Source organism: Miscanthus floridulus, chromosome 14 (genome assembly GCF_019320115.1).
Source record: "Miscanthus floridulus cultivar M001 chromosome 14, ASM1932011v1, whole genome shotgun sequence".
NCBI lineage: Eukaryota > Viridiplantae > Streptophyta > Magnoliopsida > Poales > Poaceae > Miscanthus > Miscanthus floridulus.
This window is the reverse complement of record NC_089593.1, coordinates 63,058,895-63,075,531: the sequence shown is the minus strand read 5'-3', so window position 1 is coordinate 63,075,531 and position 16,637 is coordinate 63,058,895. Positions and strand designations below refer to the sequence as shown.

Genomic DNA, 16,637 nt, shown 5'->3' with positions numbered 1-16,637 from the left:
TTCCATGGGTACAGGCATTACACGCGTGGCCAAACCATGGAAGACCAGAAAGGGAAATAAAACCCAACACCACCTCAAGGACGACGCCACTAGGGGTGCGAGCTGCAAGCGCGGTCGGACAAGGTGGAAAATAACACCTTAAAGGCCACCTCGCAGCATCGTGACCCCCCTGAGTCTGAAGAACACAGGGAGGAGAGAAAGGTGAAGCAGCCCCTGGCCCAAAACATCTCGTCACGTCGTCATGATGCCACGACTAGGCATAGTGATGAACGATACCCTAGGTCTATCATTCAGCGGCCAGGGAGCGATGAACGTTCTCATCGAAGAACTAACTCACTGCCTGCACACTCTGATGGCCCGTAGCATTGGAGCGAACCTTCCCCTGATCAATGGCCATCACGTATACCCATGCCACTCAGGCACAAGTAAACCCCAAGCCGCATGATCATGGAGCCAGCCTCCATGACATCTCGTCCTCCCCTACTCGCAAGTCACCTTCTAGCACCAGTCGTTGGAACAGATGCTACCGACCATCGGCCACGGTGCTCTATGAATTCCTGCCATTTCCTCACCCTCTCAGCAGGAAGGAAGGGGATGGTTTGTAGTTGTAGCCATGAGTAGCCCGAATGGAAGGGAAGCCCATATTTATAAGACCAAGGGCAGACCGAACAACCTGAGACTCTCATGTCGCATGGTGAACCATGAGAGGTCACAACCAACATCAGATGCCCACATAAGGTTGGGGAAATTGAGACTCTTCTAAAGGCAGGGCCGGTAAAGCATTGATGAGACCGCTTGGTCCCGCCTAGGTCACAAACCCCAATACGTAGCACCCTAACACGGCACACGGTAGGGCTCGAAGGTCACACACCACACCTCCAGGGCATCCTGGTGAGGCAAAGCACAAAGGCCACCTACTGCGCGGAACGCACCCGCCCGCAAGGGATCGAGCGATGAAGCTCGAATAAGCCAAGACTATGACCCCGCGCTCTAACACACACACTTATCAGCATTTTCATGATCACTCCTTGATCGCAAAAACACTCGAGGGCTACAGTTAGGGTCATAACCCTGGTGCCTCAAGGCATTGATTAGCTAGCAGGCTACGCGGCCTGCAATATCTCCACTAGTGAAGGCCCAAACGACCGAGGCCTAGCTAGGCCAAGCGAACCAGGCCAGATGCTAAGGCTGGGTTGGCCACAACCCCTTCCTCCTACCTTAGATGCATGACGCTCAAAAGGCGCATGACCTCTCCCCCGTCACGACCCCTAGAAGGAAAGGGGAGAGGTCGAGCCTAGCCAAGCGTGCCTGCTTTGATAGGAACAAGCATGCCACACTGACCCCGCAAGGACTGAAGTAGTCACCTCAGTCTGATCAAACACCAACCCTATACCATGCTGCATAGATAAGACAACACCGCCTGACGGTGATGACCAGTATGGAGCCCAACATCCAAGACATGGGTGTGATCCCACCCAGTATGGGATGGGATCCACGATGAGAGCCTTGACTTAGAGGCCATCCAGATCAACGGAGCCACGACCCTAGCAATTGGGATCATGGTCCTCAGCTCCTCAAGACAATCAGGAATCGGCGATCTAGGGCCGGCTACCAACTCCTATATGATGCCCCAAGAAACCAGGAGACGACAACGAAGACCACAGCAGAGACCACGTCGCACAGGACGGCTGGTGAACCACCAATGCGCCTACAGTGCTACCATGGGTGGTATAGTAGCGCCACGCCACACCATGCCACGATGTGCCACAAGACCATGACGACAACCACACCCGGATGTGTACCTCAAGACAGCGTAGCTTGCAAGCCAAAGTTAGCTAGGACCTCCCGCTCGACCCTTCGGTCGGGAGAACCTATTGCTTTGTATTTGCCCAAGCCCCGAACTCTATATAAGGGCAGCCAGGACACCCTCTCTAGGGACATCATTCACAACCTCTACCATTTTTCACTCATTCTCCATCATAGCAGGGCTCCTGGAGCTTCTCTTCATGCAGTCCACCTCCTAGCTCTAGCTCCTCTTCCTCTTCCACCATTCTTGAAACCCCCATGGTAAGAACTTCAGAGCATTTAAGCAAGGAACACGCACTCGATCATCTCTAAGACTGGATGTAAGGCGCCAGTCTAAACCAGTATAAATCCTCGTATCTTTTGGATGCTACCATCGTCTTCCTAGAGCAGCGCAATAATCGTATAAATTTACTAATCTGGTTTACAAAACACTGACAAGTCTTCAAGAAAATAGACAGATGGAGCCACGTTCATGACACTGAACATTTGGTCACCGTTCGATTAAACCTGATCATCTAGATGGTAGACTTTTCGGTGGAAGATACAATTCTTTCTCTGTCTGAACTCTGAAGACTCATGACCTGATGTCCTGACCTCAACTGCGACTGCGTACCAGGTCGACCAGGAGATCGTTTTTGCTCCACATGCATTGATGTGATTGCCACCGGACTGCCGTTGCATATGTGCCAGGGCGTTTAAGGGGGTGTTTGGTTCCCCGGACTAAAATTTAGTCCTGCCAGTTAGCATCCGCCAAACGTCTGATGTGAGACGGACTAAACGTTAGCCTCGGGATTCAAACACCTCCTTCTGTATTCATCTTCTTCTCTCTCTCTCTCTCTCTCTCTTTTGAGGGGACTCTCTCTTGGTGAGTGTGAGAGTTCTTTTCCTAGACCCAAGCAAACTTGTGGGCCTGTGGCCTTGCTCGAGACCACAACAATTTTCGGCTGTGCATGTGTATGGCCTAACAAGCCCATAATGGAAGACCGGCCCGATCCAAGACCAAGAGGCCCATCTTATCAAATCCGCTTTTCCTTGTTAGCGACTCCAAAGAAACACGCCGTCGTGCGTCACTGCTTACACACCAGTGACTCCCGACGCGGGCCGGGAAACCGAACCGATTCCGGCCGGCGGAGGCCAGAAGGATTCGTACTGTTGCTGCTGTTTGCTACTGTGCGTCGTCGACAAACCAGACGCGGCGCACGCGCGCAAAATCCGACACAATAATGGGGCAGAGTGCCAGAGCCAGGGCAGACCCAAACCAGAGACGCGGGAGCGCGAGGACGACGAGGAGGAGCAGCAGCGGCAGCGGCGCCGCGACATCGCAGCGAGGCCAGAGCCAGACGCAACAGCCGAGGAGGGGCAGAGGCGGCGACCGCCGAGAGTCCTGTTCCCAAATTACATGGGGTAGACTTGCCTTGCAGTGCGCTACAGCAAATTAGAGGGGGTTGTATAGACAAGTCTAACAGTGGCCGCATACATTGTGAAATTTTAATTAAATTTACTATTTTTATATTTTTTGGGCGGTGCATTTGCACCCCTACACATTACATACCTTCCCCGTGGACACCTTCCTATCGCACGGCTCGCCCACTCTCTCCGTCGACGACAAGATCGCGGCGCGGCACTTCTTCAAGTCGTGGGTGCCGGCGAAGGTCGCGGGCGACCAGCCCCCGCGCGCCATCCTCGTCGTGTCGGGGCACTGGGAGACGGCCACGCTGGCGGTCAACATCATCCGCGGCAGCAACGACACCATCCACGACTTCTATGGCTTTCCCAAGCCCATGTACCAGGTCCGCTCCATGCCTACCTACCTCCCTGCAAAGCCCCTGTCTTACCATTAAACAAATTGTAATCATTCAGCTAATTCCAACAAAAGTTCAGCAAAAGAACTAAACAGAACAGCTAAGAGACCAAACAGGATAAACGCCATCTTCAGGGCCTGAGCTCAGACTTTCAACTCAGGTGACACGCCCTCCATCATCAGGTTGAACCATGTCTTCTTGTTTGACAGCACGTCAGTCTTCAGTTTATCAGAGATTCTGTATGTCGGCTCCTCAGGGATGTCTTTGGTGTTCCAATTAACTGCTTCTTGGAACAACAGCTTGTCCCATTCATCTCCAACTTGGTCTAGCCACTCAATCTTGTTGGTCTTGTAGCCAAGCATTTTAGCTCCTCCAGCCTCATAGAGAACTCTGTTTTCTTCATGTGTGGGCAGAGCAGAGCCCAGCCTTGAATCAATGCTGCTATGTTCCTAAGAACCGACCTCATGTCTTTCCAAGCTAAACCCTGAAAACAAATCTTATTTCTCAGTTTCCAAAGCCCCCACAGGACAGCAGCACTGACCATATTACAAACTAAGAAGTTATTATTACTAATCCATAATAGACCAATAGATAAAAAAAAAAAAAATCAGTGAGCCATGACAGTCCAAAGTTGTTTGGCAACCACACAGTCTAAGAATTGCTCTGACTGACGTCTGAAGTTTCCATAAAAAAAAAGTCTGAATCTGAAGTTTCCCCGTCGATCCTGAATGAATGAACACTTTGTCCCATCATTCAGCTCAAGTACCCCGCTCCGGGCACCCCGGACATAGCCCTGCGGACCAAGGAGCTCCTGGAGCAAGCCGGGTTCGGCCCCGTGGAGGAGGACCACAGCCGCGGGCTGGACCACGGCGCCTGGGTGCCGCTGATGCTCATGTACCCGGACGCCGGCATCCCCGTGTGCCAGCTGTCGGTGCAGACCGGCCGCGACGGCACGTACCACTACAACCTCGGCACGGCGCTGGCGCCCCTGCGGGAGGAGGGCGTCCTCATCCTCGGCTCCGGCAGCGCCACGCACAACCTGCGCAAGATGGGGCCGTTCGACGCGCCCGGGCCGCAGTGGGCCGCCGAGTTCGACGCCTGGCTCAGGGACTCGTTCCTCACCGGAAGGTAAACCAACCAACCTGAATGAAAACTGCCCTGTCGCTGCTGCTGCTGGTGATGATGATGATCCGTGTTCGGTCGCCGCCGGCCTTGGCTATCCATCAGGTACGAGGACGTGAACCAGTACGAGGAGAAGGCGCCGCACGGGAGGGTGGCGCACCCGTCGCCAGACCACTTGTACCCGCTGCACGTCGCGCTCGGCGCAGCCGGGGACGGCGCGAAGGCGGAGCAGATCCACCAGTGCTGGACCAACGCCACCATCTCCTACGCGTCCTACAGGTTCACCGCCAACAGCTGATCGACGCGCTCGTGCTCTGCTGTCGGTGGAACACCACCGCCCCGCCCGGCAGCTGTTGAATTCGTGGGCATCCGTCGACGGGCGTGACAGAATATACACACGCACGCATGTATAACTGTGTTCCTAATAAGCCCCGGTGTGCCGTTCGCAGTAGATATCTGTTTGTTGGTGCTTTGCTCAGCACAGCAGCATGTTTCGAGAAGCATTCTGTTGTTAAGTAAACACTAGTCCCATTCCATCACCATTGTCTGTCTCTGCATCGTGTGTCTTTTCGGAAATACGAGCGCCGCCGTACGCCTTCATCCCTCTCCACCGCTCTCATCGTCCGTCGCGCGGTTTCTGTTCTGATCGCTTCTGTCCCTTTCCAGCGGCGGCTCGTGCCAGGAGCGACGACCAGTAGGCCTTCCACCGACCCTCTCTCTCCACCGGAGTGACCTGCAGCAGCATTCTCCGGCGGAGCGACAATCTCCGCGCTACAGGTAAACTCTACACACCAACAATCCTACTGCTGAAACCGAAGATCCTCCATTCTCACAAACAGTAAGGAGATCTTCAACCTGGTCTCCTTATCTAGTCTCAGCTTGTTTCAGCTTATTCTCTCACAGAATACTATTGAATCAGCCGAAAATAAGCCAAGAGTTTAGCCAAAATAAGCCAAGAGTGGATCAGCCGAACACCCTGGTTGCGCTCAAACCACATGTTTTAAATGTATGTTTCAAGTGTTTCACATGTTTCAGATGTATGTTACACATGTTTCATATGGATGTTGCAAAAGTAGATCGTAATGTTGCATATGTTGCAATGGTTGTACACGTATGTTGCAAACGTATGTTCCCAATGTTTCATCTGTTTTTTCAGACGTATGTTGCAAGTGCGTTTATCTAGATGTTGCGTATGTTTCACACATATGTTGCAAGTGTTTTATCTGGATGTTGTGTATGTTTTGCAATGGTTTTTAAGTGTTTTTCAGGTGTATTTTGCAACTGTTTCAGACGCATATTTCAAGTATTTTATCTGTCTTCCGATGTATGTTGCAATTGTTGCATCAGAATATTTTAAAAGTAGATCGGGTGTTACACATATTGCAATGTGACCCACCTGCTATAGCCCCATGGTGTTGTTGGGGGTCACCGTACGGGCACCCTGTCGCCTGAGGCCGACAGACGCCTCCGCACCGTGCATCCGCAGGTGAGGTGAGGTGGGCGTGGCATGTGTGCTCTTGTTTGTTGCGATGCTGCGGGTTACGGGCGCGCTTCTGTTACGGGGATGGGACGGGATGCGCTTCTGTTACGTGCAGACAGGATGGGACATGGCGCGATGGATGCGCTTGAACGGGGACAGGACGGGACGGGGCACGGTGGATGTGCTCGAACTGTTGTAGGGTCGGCTGGTCGTCAAGCGCTAGCCCTTCCGGTGGATGCAGAACAGGATTGAAGGGGGGCTGGTCTCTTCTTCTTCCTCTCTCTCTATTTTTTTTTTCTTTCCTCCACCTCTTTTTCTCCCTCGTCCTCTCTATATTTCCATTGATGCACCAGCTGTAGGAGGTCTGGAGCCCCCAGCCCCCTGTAGATCCGCCCCTGCTTCCGGTGGTTTTTTTTGTGTGCCTTTTTTCACCCTTCTGTTTGCTTTGTGATCTTCTCTCGACCCATCACCTCAACTGGGCCATACTTTCTGAAAGACCGATCCAGCCCAATTGTACATTGCCTAATGCCGTGCCGTCATCCGGCATGGCAGCATGTGACACAAGAAACGAACCCATTGGTTTGCACCATCTGCAGACCTGCTCATACTCTAAGTCTTCTCCAAACCGAGGGAAAAAAAAACACTTTGCCCGTTTCAGCGGTCCGCGAAAAGCATGTCGCCTGTGCCCCGGGGTATTGTGCGGTCCGCGAAAAGCATGTCGCCTGTGCCCCGGGGTATTGTGCTAGTGCGTTGACATTATAAGCTTGTTCGCTTGGTCGTAAGCGATTATAGATTATAAGCTAGAATAATATTTTTCTCTTACACTACTAATCTACGATGGTTTCAGCTGAAACGAACAGGCTGATTGTGCGGTTGCCCCTTGGCCCGTTGCTGCCTTGCATTTATACTGTGCGGTTGTGCCGTTTCAGAGTTGGTTGCGTCCAGCCTCGCCATCGATTCATTTGCGTGAGGACCTTGTTCACGTTGACGCGTACCTGCAGGGTACCATGATGTGAGCCAGAGCGTAGCAGTTTTGTTCCATGTATCCTGCAAACTGACGAGGTGGCTCCTGCAAGGCTGCAAGTCTATCTATGGGTTTATCCACTACACAACACGCCCGGGCTGTCGTGTTCTCTTCTCTCCATCGGAGACGGCGTGCACGGCCAATTCGACGGTTTCGGGACAGGATAGTCCGGACGCTCCGTTGATGCGTCGCGTCGCCAGTTCAATAAACTCTTGCTCCTCGTTTCTCAAAACTGCTCATCCACTCATTCCTATCACTTCTATCCGTTCGCCTCCTACCTCCATGCGCAGCTCTCTGCTCATCCACCCATTCCTATCCAATTCATTCGTTTCCTTGGCCTCTTTTCTCCCTCCCCAATCCGCTCCTTTGTGTGGATCCAACACAGAGCAACGAGCACCGATGGTCTTTGGCGTGGCGGCGCAGAGGCAAGAAATCCCCAATGGCATGCGGTCTGCGCAGAGGCGAGCTCGCGTTGACCCGGAGGCAGGCGAGTCCTGGTGGCAGTCGCTCGTGCACGATGACGCGAGACCATCAAGCTGCGCGGGAGACGAGGTGGAGGCAGGAGAGCTCCGCGGCACAAGCTCCACGTAGAGGCGAGCTCGCGGCAACGCGGAGGCAGGTGAGCCCTGACGGCAACCGCTCGTGTGCGATGACACTAGGCCAGCGAGCCGCTTGCGAGGCGCAGCGCTCGGCAGCTGGGCCTGTCAGGCACGACGCGCTTGGCGCTCGGCTGCCGGCCTTGCCAGGCGCACGTGTTGCTGCCCTCTGCCAGTCATGCGGCCACTCCCTCCAATCCGTGTCGTGAGGCTGATGCCTCCCTTCTGCATCGTGTGGGCGATGTCTCCCTTCCACATTGTGCAACCACCGCCGCTGGGCCTCCAAGTGCCGCCGGGCCGCTGCCTTCGATGAACTCCACACGCCGATGAACCTCTATTCTTCCGAGCAGCAAGTAGATGTTGCACTGCGCTGAAAAGCACATGTTGCAATCGTATGTTTTAATTGATTAAGATGTTTCAGATATATGTTACAAGTATTTTATACGGATGTTGTAAAAGTAGATCGGGATGTTGCACATGTTACAAGAGTATGTTCCAAATGTTTTAGCTGTTTTTCGTCTTATGTTGCAGCAATTGTTTTCATGTTGCAAGTTGTAAGTGTTTCTTGTGGATATTGCATATGTTGCAATGGCTATACATATATGTTGCAAGTGTATTGTTCCAAATATTTTAGATGCTTGAGACGTATGTTGCCCGTGTTTTATTTGGGTGTTGCATATGTTTCACGCATATATTTGGAAATGTTTCATCCGGATGTTGCATATGTTTCACACATATGTTGTAAGTGTTTCATCTGAATGTTGTATATGTTTTGCACACACATGTTTCCCTGGCGTTTCATACGTATGTTGCGTACGTTGCAAGTGTTTCATTTAAATATCGTAAAAGTAGATATGATGTTGCACATGTTGCAATAAAACCAATCTATAGCAGCCACCTGCTGCAGCTGCTGAATCCGCCTGCATGTGCATAGATGTAGAAAGGATGAAATGGAGCGGCGCGAGACACAAAGGGTGCGAGCCACGGTGTAGGCATGAGATATGGTGCGAGCACGGGTCACAGGAGCGGCTAGGTCCCCACATAGAAGCAGGTGCGGACGTCCGAAGAGTTGTGGGCACCTGCCTTTCCCTTTGGAATACCAGCAACATGTCCGCGCTCACCTCTGCTCAGGAAAGCAAATAAGCAATATGGCTTCACGCATGGTTACTGGGCCCCTGTCACGTGCAAACAGATTTCCCATCAGGTGATGTCTTTGACAGCACTGATGAACGGCGGCGGCGCGGTTAAAATCTTTGGTAGAGTTCGACCCATGTCGGGTGTACGTACGTATGGCCACTTTATGTAACTACCAGTAACACTCATAAGAAATTTAGGACTCAGCCAATTTAGAAGAGATCGTGTTTTCCTTTCCATACTTAGCGCGTGTTTAGTTTCAGAAAGTTAGAATTTGGGGCTATTGTAGCACTCTCGTTTTTATTTGTCAATTAGTGTTCAATCATAGACTAATTAGGCTCAAAACGTTCGTCTCGTAATTTCTCACCAAACTGTGCAATTAATTTTTTTTTCGTCTATATTTAATGCTCTATGCACGGGCCGTAAACATTCGATGTGATAGGTACTGTAGCACTTTTTGAGAATTTGAGGTGAAACTAAATAAGACGTTAGTTTTTGGAGATTAAACGATCCACCACGACAAGTACAACCATTAATTGGGAAAGACCACTTGACCAACAAAGGAGGCCATTTGTATAGTAAGCTATATATGGCAAGATCATGGCGGACTGCAAGAGATGATTAGTGTGCTTAGTGCAAATTAGACCTAAAACACTTTCAATCAGGGGCGTCAAGAGATACCAAACGGCTCCGTGACATCCGCGACTTCAGATATATTTCCCTTTTTGGAAGCTCATGCATGTATGCCTGCAGAGTGTTCTCTTCTCTTTTTTTATTTCTCAATAAATTGGTTAAGGTCTTGTTTGAATCCTCCTAATTAGTAGTTAGCTGCATTAGCTTGCTAGATGGCTAACCGTTTGGTAGGAGCCGGAGCCGAAGAAGATTCCTATCAAACGGGGCCTTAGTTCGGTGCTTTAATAATTCAATGACTAGGATCGTGCCCGTGTGTTGCAACAGAAAAATTTAACATGATATTTCAATTTCATTATCGTGTATTATACTATTATCTGTATTGTAACATTCCATCTGTAGCCATCAATATTAAATATGTTTTCACGGAGCATTAACAACTAATTCAAGCTTAATCCAACCATTGAACTCCAATGTCTTACAACTCAAGCATAAACCAAGGCTCTTTTCGCTTCTCTTATAATCCGTACTTTTCGGCTTGTTTTTTCAGCCGAAACAGTGTTTTCTCTCACAACAAAACAACCGGAACAGTGTTTCGGCTTATTTTTTTTAGCGAAGCGAACGGGGCCCAAGTTAAATCAAGAACTCAGTTATACTGCATCCAAATAACTTGAAGTTTTTACTACTGATCAAACATGCAGTGATGAGTAGCCTACCACAAAATTTTCATACCATTTGGACTACACAAACTACAATTATTAATTAAACACTCAAAATAATATATTTAAATCTATAGCAAAAACTTTAAACTAATGCGATGCCAAATTATATATCTACTGCATAGAACTACTCAAGAGGAATTTAATACAGCTTGATTTTCTATTTTATGATTTTTCTATGATTTTCTATGCATTTTAGTAGTTCAGCCGATTTTTCTACATAAAGAAAAAGATTAAACCATAAAGGATAGAAACTTTGCTAGGGGAACCCTAGACTTTATACTAATTAAATCATAGCCATGTGGTATTAGGGGAATGTGCGCCGGGCGGCCCGATTTCAGCCAGTTCGCGGGCGATGACTGTGAAGGGAGGGCGCTGGGGCCTAGCGGCAATAGGCCGCTGTTGCGGGGTCGAAACCGCGACAAGCATGTTGTTTGAGTCGATGTTAGAGTACGGGGTCTCCGGTGGTTCGGGTGGACTCAGGAACACAAGACTCACGCAGAGAAGACGCAACGGTTTATCCTAGTTTGGGCCAATTCGGTCCCTACGTCCAGCAGCTGATGATCCTTATACTCAATAGCACACAAAATATGGGTGGTTACAATAGATTGTAGAGGAAGAGAAGTTTGGTAGGGGGTTAGCTCGGTGCAAATCCTAAGGTTGCCTCACCGCCGGTGGAGTCTACCCCTCGTCGGAGAGGAAGGACACGACAGGATGCGGTGGAGGAGAGGCTCTCAGTGCCCCTCTCCGGGTTGCCTTGCTCTCGGTGCAGAGCGGAGGCAGATGGAATGGAATAGAGTGTCTGGTGAATTGGTGATTGAACTCGCATCCTCTTCCCTCTAGGTCCGACCTTATCCCTTATATAACGAGATAGGTTGGGTATAAGGCGGTTTGGGAGTTCTAGTCTATGGTCTACATGCGCCGAAGTCCAGGAGGGGCTTGCAGCGGTGCGCCGTAGACCGTCGAGGAGTTTTGGAGCTAAAGAAGCATGGGCATCGTCTGGCTGCTCTGTTCTGACACTCTACATGTCAGGCGGTGTTGGCTTGGACTGGCCTCCCCCGGGTGAGACCTCCTAGAGTCTTCTTGGTGGCAAAGGAGGTCGGCTCTAGGGGCTGACGCGCGGGCCCAAAAGCCCCCAAGCCCTCGGAGGCCGCGAGAAGATTTGTCTTCTTGTGTCACACCCTGGACATGACCCTATTGGAGGAGCAGTTGGCAAGAGCATGCCTAGGGAGCGACACCAGGGAGCCCCCGGGCATCGATATCCTAGGGCTTGTCTTCTTGTGCCTGGACCTTGGCTGGCATTGTTAGCCAGGCAACAGCCAAGGACCGGTGTTGGTCGTGCCGCAAGTCGGGAGCCCAAGGCTTGGGGAAGCCCCCGAGATATAGGCAGAAGCTGCGGTCGAGTCAAGCTCAGCAGGGTCTCTTTGCCAGAGGGCGTGCGCGAGTGTGCCTGATGGGCATAGCTCCCGAGCCCCTGGACGATCCTGAAGGGGTCAGTCGGTGGGTCTTCTTTGTTAGGGAACCATTGGACCCGAGGCTTAACATACATATATGTTAGAATCTCGATAGGAGCCCCCGAGCCCTTCGTGACCTCACTTGGCGTGATGGCGACGATGGGCTGAATTCAATCTTCTGGTGACCGAACCCTCCTTGGTGGGGATGACTTCCACTGGCGAGAGTGTTGTGCCCTGCTTGGGGCCTTCTCCTTTAGTGTGATGGATGGTGCTCTGCTGTCGAGCCTGAGCGAAGATGATGTTGATCCCATCATGGGTGCATGTCGCATGGGTCTTCGACTTGAGCGAGAGCTCGGCGGACTCGTCTGGGAGTTGCCGACTATAGGCCCAGGGCGCCCTCCTTTCTGACCAGAGCCAGCCGTGGGTCGGGTGATCAACAATGTTGGGCTCTAGCACAGGGCCATCTGATCATTCAGAGCTCCACGCCCTTCTAAGGGCTACGATAACAAGTCCTGATCCTCTCAAGCTGGCCATCAGGGGCCGACGAACTGTAGCCATAGATTGGGGAAGTGGGAGCGCGCCGAGGCTCGAACGGAGGCCCTCATTGGGCCCACTGCTTAGTGGCTCCCGACCCAACTCTAGGGAGTTGCTTGGTTTTTAGGGGATGTGCCACCCGAGCACCCATTGATTGGGGGGTCGGGATGCTCCGTCTGGGGAGCTAGCGCAGCCCCTGAGGCCATTGTGGGGCCTCCTTGCCAGCGAAGGGGGTGGCTTCTAGGTGTGTTCCATCCGCTGACGCCTTACACAGGCGGTTGATGGCGTTTGGGCCGTCGTGCCTGGTGGAGAAGTTATCACGCACGCACGTCCCCTTGCTGTCCTATCTCATCTAGGAGATGGGACATTGGGGTGCGGCACTTGGTGCACTTGGATCCGAGTCGTCGATGATTGCCGGTGGGCCCAGGGGGAGGCAGATCCACCCAAGTCCTGTGAGGAGGCATGCGCGGAGCGGGCGGTGTGCGTGGGGGAAAGTGGAGTAGGGACTTGACTCGTTGCCAGCGGTTCCCTGGAGGCATGCTGTGGGGATTGAAGGGGCGCCTAGCCGATTCCCCAGGGGCCTTTGTAGCCACTGATGGCTGATCGGAGGGCCTAGAGCTGCTCACAATGCACCGTCTTTGGCTATAAAGGGAGGCCCCCAAGGGATGTAGCATCTTCAATCCTTTCCTCTGACCACCTCTCTTCTTCTTCTTCAGATCCATCTTCTTCGATGGCAATGGTGGTGGCGATGAAGTGTGACGCTTCCCTTCGAGTGAGCTCGGTGTTGTCCACTGGGTAGCCGCATCTTCGAGGGTGGAAGGACTCCAGCGAAGGAGGGGCGATGGCACGATGCTAGAGGCATCTACCACATCTCCCCTCCCTCGAGGGTGTAAGTCCTTGTACCCTCTAATGGGGGAGGGGGTCACAATGTGCTAGTCACTGCCCCTCCATCCTGGCGATGGCGTAGGAGGGCCGGCCGCGCTAACGGTGAGACAATTGACGTCGCCCGACCTCGGGTGGCCCCTTTGCTCAAGCCATGTGCACCACAAGGCCCTGACCTAGAGGTAGGGCCCGCCCTGAGGTCTCTGCCACCGCATAGGTGGTAGTAGATCGCTTTTTATGCCACTGTATATTGTAATCGGGTCATTCTCAATCAATGAAATGAAATTACTTTCGTGTGTAATCCCATTTTGCTCTTGAGTCATGCTCAGAGACTTGATCCCTTGTTGAACTGAGCTATTACCATGATGTCCTCATTGGCCAAGATCGCCACGCCCATGCTACTTGCGGGTAAGTCCATGAAAACCCCGGGTTTACGATCGTTCCATGCTCCGGTCATGTCCCCCAGAGGGGAGATTCTTGGCTTCTCGACCGAGCCACTCTTATAGTTCTCGAGCCCATCTATCAGTGCTTGGAGGCTCGCTACCTCCCTCGTTGGGTCATCATGAGCAGCTCAAGGTCGATACTTGAACATCACTTGTCCGACGGTCGAGACACGTCTGAGCGTCCCAGCTACAACCGCATGGGCTTGTCTCCCGAGCATCCCTCGCACTTTCAATTGCTTCAGGCAACCTTGAAGCCTAGTGGGCCGGCCTTGAACCCTCAGCGATGCCCCTTCTAGGGGCCCCCGGACCGACATGCAATGGGGTGGAATGATTCGATGAAGGATCGAGAGATAGGCAGTTAGCTACAAAGAAAAATGGAATGGACACAAGAGAGGGGAAATAGGACATTGCTGGTAACATGATGGCCAAGGCTACTCTATTAGCGCCTTACCGATCTTTCGCCTACTCCTCATGCTCCATCTGTCCCATCCTCGCCTCGCTCGGGGGCCTTCTATAGCGGTCTCCTTCTAGAAAGGTCAGCAAGCGGCTAGCTTAGTCAATCTTGTGATGCGGCCGAGCCGTCGTTGGGATGGCTCAGGTCAAGGTAGACAGTGAATAGAGTAAATAGAGGAAAGCGAAGTAAGAGGGTCAGGAGGATGGGACTTATCTTGGTTTTTGTTCTTGGAGAGGTAGGTCGGCGAAGGAGGTTGGTAGGTGGGCCATGGCTCGGGAGGCGTCACTTCTAGGCGGATGGCTCGACGATGGCCTTCCCTCAAGGGGAAAGGTCAGAACTCACCTCAATCAGGTTTGCCCCTTCTGGGGGGCTGAGTGCCTAGATGGAGGGGCTAGCTGAGCCACCACTGCCACCAGAGGTCTTGACTGCCTCGCCGATGCTCGGTTGGTCAAGCACCGTCGCTGTCTTGGTTACTTCCTCCTCTGATGCCCTTCCTATGTCACAGCTAGGGCCATTAGGAGCACAAGGGGTGATGAGTGCGGCCGCCTAGGCAATGTAGTCTTGCTCGTAGTAGTAGGCTTGCTCGATGCTTCCCTCGACGGTCATGACCCCCTTCGGGATGGGCATCTTGAGCTTGAGGTAGGTGTAGTTGGGGACGACCATGAACTTGGCGAAGAATGGTCGACCAAGGAGGGTGTGGTAGACACCGGGGAAGTCGACGACCTCGAAGGTGAGTGGCTCCTTGCGAAAGTTCTCTGGCTAGCCGAAGGTGACATTGAGCGGATGCGCCCAAGGGGCACGACTTCCTTCCCCAGCATAATCCCATAGAACGACACCATGCTAGGGCATAGGCTGCTCTGAATGATGTCCATCTTGTCAAGGGTGCTAGCGTAGAGTATGTTGAGGCCATTGTCCCCATCCATCAGCACCTTGGTGTGGCCTGTGGTGCCCATGATTAGGCTGACCATGAGTGGGTAGCGCCCCAGATGGGGGACGTGATCGGGATGATCTTCTTGATCGAAGGTGATGGCTATCTAGGACCACCGAAGCCGCATTAGGGTGGTGAGGGTGTGGATGGCGTTCACCTCCTGCTCGGTGATGCGATGCTACTGATAGGATTCAAAAGGCTAGGAGCCCCCAAAGATCATGAGGCAGTGCTCGGCCTCAAGGAACTCATTGTCTTCCTCCTAGGCGTCATCCGCCGAGTCGCCAGCCTTCAGGGTAGGCTTTTGGGCCTTGCCCTATTGGCTGAGGGTGCAATAGATGTAGCCCTTCATGGTGGCACAATCCTTAAGAAGATGCTTCGCCTGCCCCTATGGAACAGGCAGGGGGACTTGAGCACCTTCTTGAAGTGTTTCGGGCGTGCAGCACACATGCGGGGCTGAGGTCTGGTGGCACGGTCGGCCGTGGTGACCATCTCCTCCCCATGGCACTTCTAGTCCTTGTTCCACCTATCACGGCATCGCTAGGATGAGGCGGGATCATCAGCACTGTCAGCACCACTGAGGTGGCCGATGGCCTTGGCCTTCTCGCTGAAGTTGGTCTAGATGACCTCCTCACCGGTGGCGTATTGGGTGGCGATGTCTAGGAGCTTCCACATCATGCATGGGGTCTTGTGGCTAAGCATGTGGATGAGCGCCTTGCTAGTCATGAAGCAGATGAAGGCGTTGATCACGTCAGCGTTGGAGATGTTCGGGAGCTCATTGCGCTTCTTGAAGAAGCACTGAATGTACTCCTAGAGGGTCTCGTCGGCCCTCTACTTACAGTTGTGGAGATCCTAGGAGTTCCCTAGGTGGGTGTAGGTACCCTGGAAGTGGCCGATGAAGACTGCATGGAGATCACCCTAGCAGCAGATGCTGCCAGGCTCAAGCCGCTTGAGCCAAGCTCTGGTCGAGCTTGATAGAAGCAGAGGAAGGTACTAGATGGTGAAGTCATCATTTGACCCCCCAACCTTCATGGTGAGTCGATAGTCCTCCAGCTAATGGTCTGGGTTGGTCTCGCCATAGTACATGGAGATGTGTGTCGGCGGTCGAAAACATATAGGGTAGGAGGCCACCCAGATCGCTGCCTCGAACACTGAGGGGTCGAAGTGATCTAGGATGGGGCCCCACCCTGTCGCTAAGGGGTATAGGACTACGCCAGAGCATGGAGTCTGGCCTCGATGGTGTCACGGATGTTGCGGTTGCCGCCGATCCGGTACCACATGGGGGGGTGCTGAGGACAATGGTCGCGCCTTCGCTCCTGTTGAGGCTTGGCGCCATGGGTCCACGCCTAGTCTAAGCTATTGCCAAAGGTGTCACCACTGCTTCTCACTGCCTACAGGGTGTGGGTGTCGGAGCGCCCCCATTGGCGGTGGCCATCATCTAGGACGGCCGGAAGAGCGCACCACGGTGCCAAGAGGCTGAATTCTCGGCCTGCTGCTCGAGAGCAATGCGAAGGAGCCACTTTGCCTCTTTCAGCCACGCGTTGGTCTTTGGGTCCGACGTGTCAAATATGTCTTCTAGGTGGCCAGCGGTGGCCGCCATGTTGTACACCGCGTGGGGGAAGCTGAGGCTGC

At 52.7% G+C, this 16,637-nt stretch overlaps 1 protein-coding gene across 1 annotated transcript; it reads left to right on the top strand.

Moving 5' to 3' along the window:
* Positions 1–3,356: 3,356 nt before the first annotated feature.
* On the top strand, positions 3,357–5,180 carry LOC136503559 (extradiol ring-cleavage dioxygenase-like; the record flags this gene model as incomplete). Its single annotated transcript, XM_066498598.1, has 3 exons — positions 3,357–3,596; positions 4,366–4,736; positions 4,836–5,180. Coding segments are annotated over 3 exons (804 nt in total), but the record flags the coding sequence as incomplete, so codon positions are not given.
* Positions 5,181–16,637: the final 11,457 nt, after the last annotated feature.